Source organism: Penicillium citrinum (genome assembly GCF_028827155.1).
Source record: "Penicillium citrinum strain IBT 23319 chromosome Unknown utg000010l:1.0-1229701.0:1.0-1230130.0, whole genome shotgun sequence".
NCBI classification, from domain to species: domain Eukaryota; kingdom Fungi; phylum Ascomycota; class Eurotiomycetes; order Eurotiales; family Aspergillaceae; genus Penicillium; species Penicillium citrinum.
In genome coordinates this window covers 668,304-680,378 of record NW_026622695.1, presented here as the reverse complement: position 1 = coordinate 680,378, position 12,075 = coordinate 668,304, and the positions used below count along the sequence as shown (strand labels likewise).

General features: G+C 47.4%; 5 protein-coding genes across 5 annotated transcripts; 2 read left to right on the top strand and 3 right to left on the bottom strand.

Moving 5' to 3' along the window:
* Window positions 1-2,049: 2,049 nt before the first annotated feature.
* Window positions 2,050-4,461, top strand: N7469_011315 (uncharacterized protein; the record flags this gene model as incomplete). The annotated part of the gene is made up of 2 exons (XM_056650220.1): window positions 2,050-2,456; window positions 2,547-4,461. The coding sequence occupies 2 exons, from the start codon at window positions 2,050-2,052 to the stop codon at window positions 4,459-4,461; spliced, it is 2,322 nt and encodes a 773-aa protein (XP_056495284.1).
* Window positions 4,462-5,282: 821 nt separating this feature from the next.
* Window positions 5,283-7,402, top strand: N7469_011314 (glutamine--tRNA ligase; the record flags this gene model as incomplete). The annotated part of the gene is made up of 4 exons (XM_056650219.1): window positions 5,283-6,159; window positions 6,222-6,281; window positions 6,339-6,474; window positions 6,529-7,402. 4 exons carry the CDS (start codon window positions 5,283-5,285, stop codon window positions 7,400-7,402), a joined length of 1,947 nt encoding a protein of 648 aa, XP_056495283.1.
* A 538-nt stretch (window positions 7,403-7,940) lies between these two features.
* On the bottom strand, window positions 7,941-9,541 carry N7469_011313 (proteasome regulatory particle base subunit RPT5; the record flags this gene model as incomplete). Its single annotated transcript, XM_056650218.1, has 3 exons — window positions 7,941-8,599; window positions 8,664-9,079; window positions 9,231-9,541. The coding sequence occupies 3 exons, from the start codon at window positions 9,539-9,541 to the stop codon at window positions 7,941-7,943; spliced, it is 1,386 nt and encodes a 461-aa protein (XP_056495282.1).
* A 284-nt stretch (window positions 9,542-9,825) lies between these two features.
* N7469_011312 (putative trimethyllysine dioxygenase TmlH) lies at window positions 9,826-11,428 on the bottom strand (the record flags this gene model as incomplete). Its single annotated transcript, XM_056650217.1, has 8 exons — window positions 9,826-9,950; window positions 10,029-10,100; window positions 10,157-10,645; window positions 10,702-10,831; window positions 10,872-10,974; window positions 11,033-11,147; window positions 11,200-11,266; window positions 11,324-11,428. The coding sequence occupies 8 exons, from the start codon at window positions 11,426-11,428 to the stop codon at window positions 9,826-9,828; spliced, it is 1,206 nt and encodes a 401-aa protein (XP_056495281.1).
* A 100-nt stretch (window positions 11,429-11,528) lies between these two features.
* N7469_011311 (uncharacterized protein) lies at window positions 11,529-11,982 on the bottom strand (the record flags this gene model as incomplete). Its single annotated transcript, XM_056650216.1, has 2 exons — window positions 11,529-11,733; window positions 11,954-11,982. The coding sequence occupies 2 exons, from the start codon at window positions 11,980-11,982 to the stop codon at window positions 11,529-11,531; spliced, it is 234 nt and encodes a 77-aa protein (XP_056495280.1).
* Between the last annotated feature and the right edge of the window lie 93 nt (window positions 11,983-12,075).

Here is a 12,075-nt window from a genome sequence, read left to right as displayed (position 1 = left end):
TTTTATCGAGGAACCCCTGCCCTGCTTCTTAGAACAGAAGCAAATGCTGCGAATCATATCGGGGAGACGGAGAGGTGGATCAACGAAATTCCAAATCTCACATGGCAACCACTTCAGGGCTGATACAGTACTCCGTATGTATGTACTTGGTACTCCGTAGAAGGGACAATATTCCAATGGTTCTCTGCGAGGCTGAGATCTGATACTCTTATTGGTTTGTGATAGAAGAAACTATGAAGTGGGAACTGTCTCCACCGGATCCGATTCAGCTGTGTATATTGTCCACATTTTTAAAGCGGGATGTATTACTATTGACCGATGAGGCACATTACATATTAGAATATTGAGAGAACCACGGTTGTTGAGAACTCTGGATGGAATATCAGTGGGCTAGCTGTATACCTTTTACAGTATGGACACCACAGTACCAGGTATGTGCAGAATTTTAGTGGATTGTACGGAGTTATGTATTGTACGCGATGTCGATAATCACGATATTAGATCACATTCACACGAGGCACTGTAATAACTGGAAAGGAATGGATGATGGGGCTGGTTGGCTCATTTGCGCCGATCCACCGCGATCGCGATCTCGGGGTTCCGTTGCCAATAAACTACGCCAGCACGTTCAATTTTGAGACCAGTGGCGAAATCGGAAGATAGCGATATGTACCCCATTTACCAAGTCCGTAAGAGGAGAGACTCCAGCATGTATCTCAAACAAACTTGTTTTGTGGCTCCTGAATGGTCGACCTCATTTGATCGTACGGTGTATGTATGTATGTTCTAGTTAACTAGTTATATCTAACTATATGTACCTACATATATATAACTAGGTAGTTGCCGAGAATTCCTCACGCTTAGACCGCAGATTGATTCGCACAGGGTCATATCTGGTACATTACTCCGTACTGTACATAGTACAGGTGTCTCCAAAAATATCAGCTACATAGCAAGTCCATGACCTTGAGAGACTCCGGTTGGTTCGGGAAGATACCTAAGATTCAAAAGTGGCTGCTTGAAACCACCGGGGGTACAGAGTAAAGTACAATGTGGATGGATGTCGTATGCACGGTAGTCCCAATTGGAAATAGTGTCAATACGTAGTACGAAGTAGATAATATCCAATATCCGTGCAAAAGGTGAATGCAGTGCAGGGCAGAAAAAAGCCGCGAAAAAAAAGGGGGCATTGACCCACTCGATGCAGGTCCAAAGGATCCACTGAAGCTGATGCTATTCCCATGTAGGAATAGTGTTGTAGCTCACGAACCGTCTGTGAGTAACATTGGCTGTAGAGCCGATCGTGTTTGCGGGTGTACGTATGTACTGTATGTGTACATATGCAGCGACCCTAGCGAAGAAGCCACCATGGCAAAGACAGAAATAGAATGAAATGATACCTCGAAATCAATATGAGTTGTTATGAGAAGTATTGGAAACGGAACACACACCTTAGGTGTGATCAACCACATGGATGTTGTATGTAATACACTGAATGGATCAACTCCAATGAGTGAGCGGATCCCTGACTCTTTCAGTCTAGAGGATTAAGTAGTTCAACCCCTGAACCGTCTTACACCTCTTGATACCCCTGTCAGGTTTCTCCGCTCACCACGAGCAAAGTGGATATGGGGGTACATGCTAGTACATAGTGGACAAGACTTGTGGACGATCGACTTGCTTCCCGGGACCCTCGAAAGAAAAAGAGTGTGAAGTGCAGAGAAAGTGTGGATGCTCCGTCAACTTCACCCTTCATCTTCCTTCCTTCTGCATACAACCTCTACAAGGATCCTAGGGAAATCAATTAACAAGGTCACACTCACTACTCATTGGACCTCAACGGGAATTCGACGATCTTTTTCTCAGCCATTACTGTACGACAACTCTGACCACACACGCCCCCAGTGGATCGCAAACCACAACCCACATCATCCCCTGCATTCCTCACATACCCCCGCCGAACTCGTTCTCGCCTTATTTTTCCTTCTTTTTTCTTTGTTCCCCTCTCCCACGCGTCACGCCTCTCATGCCAGGCACGCCATTCTCATCATGAGCGTTGTTGCCAGTAGACCTGAAACTCCTGCTGTGCCGTATACGATCCCTCAGGATGCGGCATCTTGCAAGGAGTTTTCCGTGGAGGTACAGCCAGTAGCCTCGCGAACTTCCTCCATTTCTTCATATCGCACCAATTATACAACCTCTACCGCCCCGACAAACTACACTCCTTCTTCACCTGCCTCGTCCTATCGCCAATTCGATTCCGTCGGGTCAATCGCAAAGAGCATTGAACCTGTTCAACGACGGATCCCCCAAGAGGTATACGATGTGATACTAAACAACCTTGAAGTACTGCATAAAGCACCACACCAGACTGGTTGTACAACATGCTTCCAACGTGACTTGCATGCTTTATCCTTGACTTGTCGGTCGTGGGAAAAGGCCGTTCGAGGAAGATTGTAAGCGAAACCACCCCCCCCCCCTTCTCTTCCTCGGAACCCCCCCCCCAATCGCCAATTTAACTGCAAAACTAACACTATATACCCTAGATATACACAAGTCCACATAGTCGGGAATGACTCCCCGGCTCAGTTAAAACGATACCGTCTCAAGAGGGGGAGTCGATTGAAATTGCTAAGACGCACCTTGCGCGAACGGAGTATGCTGGCCAATCTCGTCCGCGAATTGCGCGTCCCCCAAATGGATCTACTCTTCACCACAACAAAGCAAAGCACACAATGGCAAGAATACCGGGACTTGGTCGCGTCTGTGGTCATGGTTTGTCCGAATTTGGAGCGACTCTTGGGCCTTTCCATTCCTTACCACCATGAGTTTGACCGTCTTACCCATGCCTTGTCAACGCGCAAACGATTAAAAGAACATACCTGGGTTCTAGGAGAAGCGGCGGAGGTTACTGAACTGTCACCTCGCGGCGACTCTTGCCCGGGAAGTCTGGGGCCTTCTCAAATGTTCGAGTTCTTGGATTATCATGTCTCGTGGCGCAACTTGGAAACATTAATGCTCTATGGCTTGAATGGAAACGGTGCTTTGGAGCCCAGTATCTTTCTACGCATGTTCCATCTCTTGCCTTCTCTACGCAATCTCTGCATCTCTTCTTTCAATGAGGATGCGTTTGCCGATAGCACGCTCCTATGTTTACCTCCATTGGAATCCTTGCGGCTGGAGAACTTACCTGGAGTGACCGATGCTGGTATTGCGCAATTCACAATGCGCCCAGAGTCACAATCGCTCAAAACCTTCGTTTTGGTGGAACAGAACATTGAATCCTTGTTGGTCATTTCTAAACTTCTCGCGTCTCTCAGACAGCTTGAGCGATTGAAAATCGTTCAAGGCGAAAAATGTCCTACACTAGAAAACGAAGGCATGGTCTTCCAGCCCATTCTCGCCTCGTCCAGTCTCAAGTATCTCCACTGGGATGTGGCTTGTCCAGACCCTGGTACAGCACTCACTCAACTCGATTCTCTTCCCTTCCAACAACCTCCCAAATACTCCGATAACCCCAACTCCCACCTCGCTCAAAGCATTCTTGCTGCGGGCTTTCCGTGTCTCGAAACTCTCAGAGCGCCAAACGACTGCCAGCCTCCCGGTGCTCTGCAAGCCGTTTGCCAGCCAATTACCAAAGGTCAAGCTTTGCTTAAACCGGATCGCTACAGCTTGCCTAGGAGCTCACACGGCTCCGTCAGTATTCGACCTCTTGCCTTGCCTGCCGGGAACAACTTGACCTCGTCTCGAATTCGAGCCCAAACGTTCATTGACATGGCTGTCAAAGATACGGAAAACGGCATGCCAGTTCTAATTGAGGATTATTCGGATGATTATGTTCCAGATAATGCGCTGGCCGGATCGTTTGAGGAGGAGCCTGAACCTGAGATAGACGACTACGGTATTTGGGCTGCGTCTGAACGATACAAGCATAATTCTTCGGAGTCAGATGAAGAGAGGCCCAAGACGGTTTATAAATTCCGAATGCCGGCTTTCATGGGCCGTTCAGGTGTGAAGGATCCTGTAACTGGGGCATCAATCCCCAAGTTTCATCTTCGTCCTGATATTCCAGGTCAGGAATCTGAAGGTGGTCTGATTGGGTGGAAGCAATTACTCGCGTCCAACCAGTCACTTTCTTATGCTGCTGGTGTTGGAGTTCATTGCTTTGACAATAATAGCAAGTTGCCTATCAATCCGCCTATGGAAGAGGTCACCTCTCCATCATCGACTACTACTTCACGTTTCAATTGGGGTGGTTTGGGCGGTCGATCTACCGGTACTCCTGCGACTCCTACCACTCCCATTACACCGATGAGCAGCATGTCATCATCGGCTCTGCCTTGGGAAAAAGATACTTGTACTGGGTCCTGGAATCATAAGATGGGCCGGGACTGGTGGTTCCATATGGAACGTGATCGCCCTGGCAATTCGGAACTCATCAACGTGAAGCAACTCTTCTAAACACCTCCATTTTCCATATTGATACGACCAACTCTCATTATGCCCCCCCCCCACACCATAACCACGTCCTTTTTCTCTCTTTTCCTCTATCTATCTCTCTCTCTCTCTCTCTCTCTCCTGTCTTTTCTACATTATTCCTTGTCTCATTATTACGCCATATACCCCGCATTCTGGTCAAATATGTGTTTCACTGCTTTTGAAATTCTTTTTATCTTCATACCTCCTTTTACTACGCGCATACATGCGTCAGGGATCTCTGATATCCTGCGCTCTTTGAACTTCATGGACATGTTGGCATAACAGGTGGCTCTAATCGGTTCATGTAAGGATATGACGGTCACTATCTCTTTTGGTTCTTTTGTCTATATTTTCTTTGGTCTTCCATTGCCCTTTGATCTTATATGAGAGTCTCGCTGGCTCGTACCTCCTAGAGATACTTGGGCTGGGATTCCGGTTCTTGGGTGGCATTACTGCTTATTCTGGCTTGCTTTGATATTCCATCGTTTGGCCCTTGGGTCTGTACATTGTACCACCACTGTACATCAATTTACCATATATCGATAGCTATTGACTAATATACGTCTATTTCTACTCTATCAATTTATCTATTTATCTTCATTCTATCTATCTTCATTCCATCCTATATAATTAATTCCTTGACTATGTATTTTGTATGCTCATTAAGTGCATGACTCATCCGGTATTTCATCGGCCCGATAAGCGAATGGAGACTGATAAGAGAATCGCAGCCCCTCGTGAAAAATAACAACCCCACCAATTGCTTCCTATCAACATTGGATCTCTGTGATCTTTCTAGAAATATGGATCCAGCAAAGCCTGTTGATCTGCCCGAGCGGCCAAAGGAGGCCGCTCCAGCTGCACCGGCCGCAGCCCCAGAGAAAGAAGGCCCTTCCAAGAAAGCCCTGAAGAAAGCGCAGAAAGCACTGGAGAAAGCCGAAAGAAAGGCCGCTCCTAAACCCGCAAAGGAGAACCAGCCCAAACCCCAGAAACCAGCCAAAGAACCCGCTGCTCCTCGCGATCCTACCGCTATGTTCAAACTCGGTTTCCTCAACGATGTCTATAATGAGCGGCCCATCTCCGAAACCCACCCGAAGGTTCGCACTCGTTTCCCGCCTGAGCCTAACGGATATCTTCACATCGGCCATAGCAAGGCTATTGCCGTTAACTTTGGTTTCGCGAAGTTCCACGGTGGAGAATGTATTCTGCGTTTCGACGATACGAACCCTGAAGGCGAAGATGAGGTGTATTATGATGCTATTCGAGATATCGTCAATTGGCTCGGTTTCAAGCCTGTGCGTGAAACTCATGCCAGTGATCACTTTGATCGTCTGTATGACTACACTGAGGAGTTGATTAAGCGTGGTGGTGCGTACGTCTGCCACTGTACTCAGGCTGAAGTCAAGGTTCAGCGTGGTCAGACTGAGGATGGTCAGCAGGGTGGTAAGCGATTTGCTTGCCCTCATCGCGAACGTCCTTCTGAGGAATCTTTGACTGAGTTCCGTGCTATGCGGGATGGAAAGTATAAGGCTGGAGAGGCTGCTCTTCGCATGAAGCAGAATTTGGAAGACCCTAACCCCCAGATGTGGGATCTGTTTGCTTGGAGAATTCCTGAGGGAGGAAAGCTGCATCATCGTGCTCCGACTTATAAGATGTTCCCTACATATGATATGGCCCACGGTAAGTCCTGGATGGTCCAAATTTGATATGTTGGTAGTGATTACTAACCTTTTTGTTTTTAGGTCTTTCGGATAGTATTGAGGGCATTACCCATTCACTGTGCACGACTGAGTTCGAAATGAGTAAGTTGGCTTGGGGTGTCTGTTATACGAACGGTGGGAGCTAATAATCTTTGGTAGGCCGTGAGTCTTACGAGTGGCTGAACGACAAGCTGGATGTCTACCGTCCCATGCAGCGCGAGTACGGCCGTCTCAACATTACAGGCACCGTTCTCTCCAAGCGTAAGATCATCAAATTGGTGAAGGAAGGCCATGTGTCAGTATTTCCTCCCCCAAAGTACACCCAAAGACAGAACTAACCATCAAACAGTCGTGATTGGGACGACCCAAGACTTTACACCCTTATCGCCCTTCGTCGCCGTGGTGTTCCCCCCGATGCTATCCTCAACTTCGTCAGCGAACTGGGCGTTACGAAGGCAGTTACCAACGTCCAAATGCACCGATTCGACCAGTCCATCCGTACATTCCTCGAGACCACCGTCCCCAGATTAATGGTCGTTACAGAGCCTTTGAAGGTCATCATCGACGATCTTCCAGACGACCACTTGGAAATGGTCGAGGTCCCATTCTCCAAGGAACCCTCTTTCGGAACCCACACCGTCCCCTTCACAAAGACAGTGTACATCGAGCGCTCGGATTTCCGTGAAGTCGATTCCCCAGATTACTTCCGTCTCGCCCCCGGTAAAACAATCGGTCTTCTAAAGGCACCCTACCCCATAACCGCAACAACATTCGAAAAAGACCCCTCCGGCGCCGTCACCGTCGTACACGCCAAATACGAAAAACCCATCGAAGGCGAAACCCCCAAGAAACCCAAGAGTTTCATTCACTGGGTCGCAGACTGTCCATCCCATAATAGTCCCATTCGTGCCGAAGTCCGCGCTACGAACCCGCTCTTCAAATCTGAGAATCCATCTGCTCATCCCGATGGGTTCTTGGCTGATATTAACCCCGATTCGGAACAGATTTTCCCGGATGCGATGGTTGAGATTGGATTTAATGATATTTCTAAATCTGCTCCTTGGCCTAAATCTGTTGCTGAACAGGATGTTGAGAAGAATAAACATGCTATTCGATTCCAGGGTATGCGTACTGCGTACTATGCTGTTGATCGGGAGACAACGCCTGAGAAATTGATTTTGAATCGCATTGTTACTCTTAAGGATGATAAGGCCAAGAACTAAAATGTGATTTATCCTTTTTCTCATTGAGGTGAAATTTGGTATACAGCATGTTGAGATGAATGAAGCGTTTTGAGATGGAGTCTGGATTTTGAGTGGAATGGTAAGGGAAGGGAAGGGGGAGCTGTTTGATATGGATTAATGACCATTGCATCATCTTGTTTAGTTTATTTCCTTATTTTTTTTTATCTATTTCTAAACAAAAAATCTACATTTTTGAAGCGAGGAGCCGAATATTTGATTATTTCCTTGACTGCTTTCGAGACAAGCCACGCATCTACATCGATCTACTTTCAACTCGTGTAGTTGATTTCTCTACAGTATTACCAAAACTGAACATGACTTAGCAAGGATATTTCAATGACACCAGTCTAAAATCATGTTATTCGGTTTTAGATGCAGTCACTCGCATAGCGAATTACGGGGTCTACTGGTTAATGCCGACCGCAGAACGTTACGTACATGACATGACGAGAATAAAAATAGGAAAGAAATGTAGTATCATTCAAGACCAAGACGAATAAGAAGGAAAGACCCAAATCTAGACGTAAATGCCCATGTTCGTATCCTTCTTCTTAGCCTGTACCTCAGCGATGGCATCAACGTAGTTCTCATGACCAATCTTGCTCTGACCCTTTCGCAAAGCAATCATACCAGCTTCAACGCAAACAGCCTTCAGCTGGGCACCACCGAATTCATCAGTGCTGCGAGCAAGCTCAGCCCAGTTGACGCTGTCCTCGACGGACATCTTACGCGAGTGAATCTGCAAGATATTCGCACGAGCCTCCTCATTCGGCAACGGGAATTCAATCTTACGATCCAAACGACCGGATCGAAGAAGAGCAGGGTCCAATACATCGACACGGTTTGTTGCGGCGAGGACCTTGATTCGGTCGTCGGAGGCGAAACCATCCAGTTGGTTCAGGAGTTCCAGCATAGTACGTTGGACTTCACGGTCACCAGATTTCTCGGAATCGAATCGCTTGGTTCCCACGGCGTCAAGCTCGTCAATGAAAATGATTGAGGGGGCCTTCTCCTTGGCCAGAGCGAAGCAGTCACGCACCAGCTTGGCACCGTCACCAATGAACATTTGTACCAGGGACGGTCCGGCAAGCTTCAGGAAAGTCGCGTTCGTTTCGGCGGCACAGGCTCGGGCGAGGAGGGTCTTACCGGTTCCGGGAGGTCCGTACATCAGAGCACCTATAGAAAAAGAGAGAAATGTCAGTAAATTTCCGGAGCATTCTTGGGGTAAATGTGATCTTACCCTTCGGCGCCTTAATGCCAATCTTCTTGAATCGCTCAGCCTCCTTCATCGGCCATACAATAGCTTCCACGATCTCCTCAATCTGCTTGTCCAGACCACCGATATCCGTGTATTTCTCTGTCGGCTTTTCATCGACCTCCATCGCCTTAACACGGTTATCATATTCTGCTGGTAAGGTGTCCAGAATGAGATATGAGTCCTTATTGACACCAATCAGGTCACCGGGCTTGAGTGTCTCGTGATCAACCAAACCGATAAGTGGAAGGAAAATGGTCTGGCGAGTTGAGGTCTTGATGACGGCGGATTTGCCAACGCGGGTAGCGTCCAGATCGATGTTGGCCCCTTCCTCTGCAGCTTCGGCCTCCACGTCGAGATCCAGGAGCTCGACGACGTTTCCGACGAGGTATGGTAGTTGCCTGAAAAGAAACGCCCAATACGTCAGTAACAAACCAAAATGATAATTCAATTGATTGGGCGGCCTTGAGAGCTCCGGCGGACAGCAACTGATGTTGAGGTCTTGGATGATCCGCAAGTATTCTTTCCCCAGGACAATAGTTCGGACAATACCTGTTGTTTTCGATCTTTTCTTGGTTATCCTTAACCTTCTCTCGCATTGTGCTTTGCTCGTGTGTCAGACGCTGGAACTCGCTCTTCATGATGCGCATTTCGTTCTCCAGCATCCGTCGCCGCTTAACGATGTCTGCCGTGCTGGAGTGCAGGATCTCTTCATCTAGCAACTCTTCCTCATCTTCCTTCTTTTCAGCATCTTCCATCTCGGCGTCATCGTCGCCGCCGGGCTTCTTGCCGTCATCGCCCTGGTCTTGCTTCTTGTCTCTGTTCTCGCGCTCAAGGTCGTCCAAGTCCTCGAGGGTCGACATGATGGGTTTTTATTAGGAAGTAATGAAGAGTCAAATTAGGTAGATTCGGTCCGTGTCACACGTGGATGGTCGGTTTGGGGGAGGATAGGTGAAGGTGAAGGGGACGTAGAAGGTTGGAGAAGAGCTGTCGGTGGCCGAGCTCCAACAACGTCAGCCAGTCACGTGAGACCGTCAACAGTTATTGTACAATGCTACATCTGAATCTATTTCCACCTTGCTAGTTTCTAGTCTCTATTTCACAATGATGATCTGTCCAAAATATGCTAACAGGGCCACTTTCTGGTCTAAATGATACCATATGGGCTTCCCATCCCCTTGTCGTGGTCATTGTGAGATCCCAATTTTTCGAGCACTTTCTCACGACCAAATTTCAGCAGTCGAAGTCGTGAAATATAATCATCGCCATTAACTGATGAAAATCGTCAGTACCTTAAACAACCACTTGCAAATTTAGATGGGTTAGGTGTCTTTTTTTTCCCACACATACCGTAACCTCCACACATCCTTCTCTTTCCAGTGAACTCAGTGCGGCCATGGAGCATTCTCCAGTTGTCGAAAACTAGGTCGGGAATCAGTAAAGCGATGAGGAGACCTGTTATTGACTTAATGACTTACTGAGCGCAGTTCCAGGCTTCAGTTGCGTCTGAATCAACCTTTTACGCTCATTCAGAATACTGTCGTAAGCTCGAGCAGCTGCATACCACTTGTTTTGCTGTCCTAGAGTCCAGTCTGTCTTAGGGGCTCGGTCATAGTTATTCCAGCGAATCTGATATAACTTTCCCTTGTCCGGATGAACTGAAAAGACGGGTGTCATATAGGATGGTTGGATACAAACGTCTTCGTTTCCGCTGGCATGCCACGGATGTCTGACTTGGGTCAAAGTTTGATAATGGTTGGGATGTGTTTTAAGGAGTACGCGGGCAGCTGCCAAGCCATCGACAAGCAAGCTCTCGCCTCCTGTCCCTTCTGTGTGAGATAGAAGGTGAAATAGTTGGAGTCTTGCCGGATCTGTGAAGTAGGTATTGTCTGTGTGAACACCGAGAGACTCGTTGGTATAAGCTGTATCCTTGAAGGTGAGATCTGCTGTGAAGTCCCAAAAGCCACCTATATGTCGAGTCAATAATTTTCCTTGGTGGATTGTTCAATGCAGTGCAATGTACCATAATGAGTGTGTCGCACAAAGGCGATCCGCTCAATGAGAGCTTTAGTTGATTCGGGATTAAGTGGGACTCCTTCGATGAAGCAAAACCCATATTTTTGCTGGAATTGAACGGGTGTCAGGATGTTTTGCTATCATAATTGAGAGCTTCAGATTCCACATGGTGCTTACGATCTTCTCCAGCCAATCTCGCACTGAATCATCCTCTAACATCACTTTGTTGAACTCGGCCATGGGATAGTTTGTTGACGTAGGGTCAAATTGGCGGAATGGCCTAGTGTCCATGAGTTATTACCCAGTTGTTCCAATCTCTTTGTGCGAAAATTACTTACCTGGGTTCACTGTGGCTAATGGACATAGGGCCCATCTGGTATTTTGGGGCGGAAGTTTGCGCATGATGCTGCTTAATCCACGTCCATGGGTAAGAGCTTTCATGGCCATCATTCCCTTATAATACATCAGCTGGTTGCTTTAGTCATTGGGATAGATCAAGTTGTACATATGATTTTGACGCTTTCCATGTGTCCACCGGACTTGATCTTAGACGGGGCAATATCAGGTGAGATCTAAATTGGGTCAGCTCTTCTGCAGCAATACGTGTCTGTTGTAAATGAAGCCCTCACTGAGTCAAGCTCAACAATTCTCTGTTTTGTGTCTGGGTGAACGCATTTAGGGCATTGGCAATTCTCTCTGAAAAATCCAGGACCTGTCAGTGATAGGCCATCCATTTCAATGTGTTCTCACACAACTAACCTCAGAAAAAAGGCACCACTTTCGAAATTTGTCAGCTCAGGTTAATTCGCCGCGATTCCGAGTCATTATTACGACTCACAACTTGTAGAAACGTGGCGTATCCTTAGTATTCGGCGCCAGTACCATATAGCCCTTTTTCAGGGACTTCAAAGCCGCTGATCTGGAGAATTCGGCAAGATTTCGTAGATGCACAGGCAGCGCATCTGAGCTTGTAGAGCTTACTTCCTCCTTCGCGGTAGAGAATAGACGTTTACCAACGATTGCTTGCGAAGCAAGAGCTCTTTCTTTAAGAAGAGAACCTTTGTTCGAGGCAATGGCCCGTAATGACTATTTTTCGAAGAGTCAGTGATAAGCTCTAGGATATTGAATCATCCATGACGAATCAAGTTCAAGTTTGACACACCATCCTACAGTTCTTGGGGCCATACGATCGTGCAATGATGCTTTAAAGGTAATACGTCAGTGGCCGAACTTGCAAACATGGAGTCGGTGCAACATACCCCCGATTGCTCCATCGAGCAGCCGCCATGGTAGCAGCTGATCTGGTGAGGTTCATCTTGCCTTTCCTTGTCTGCAATTCCCAAAGTTCAACGTGGAGATGCAGGGGAGATGAGTGGGGGAC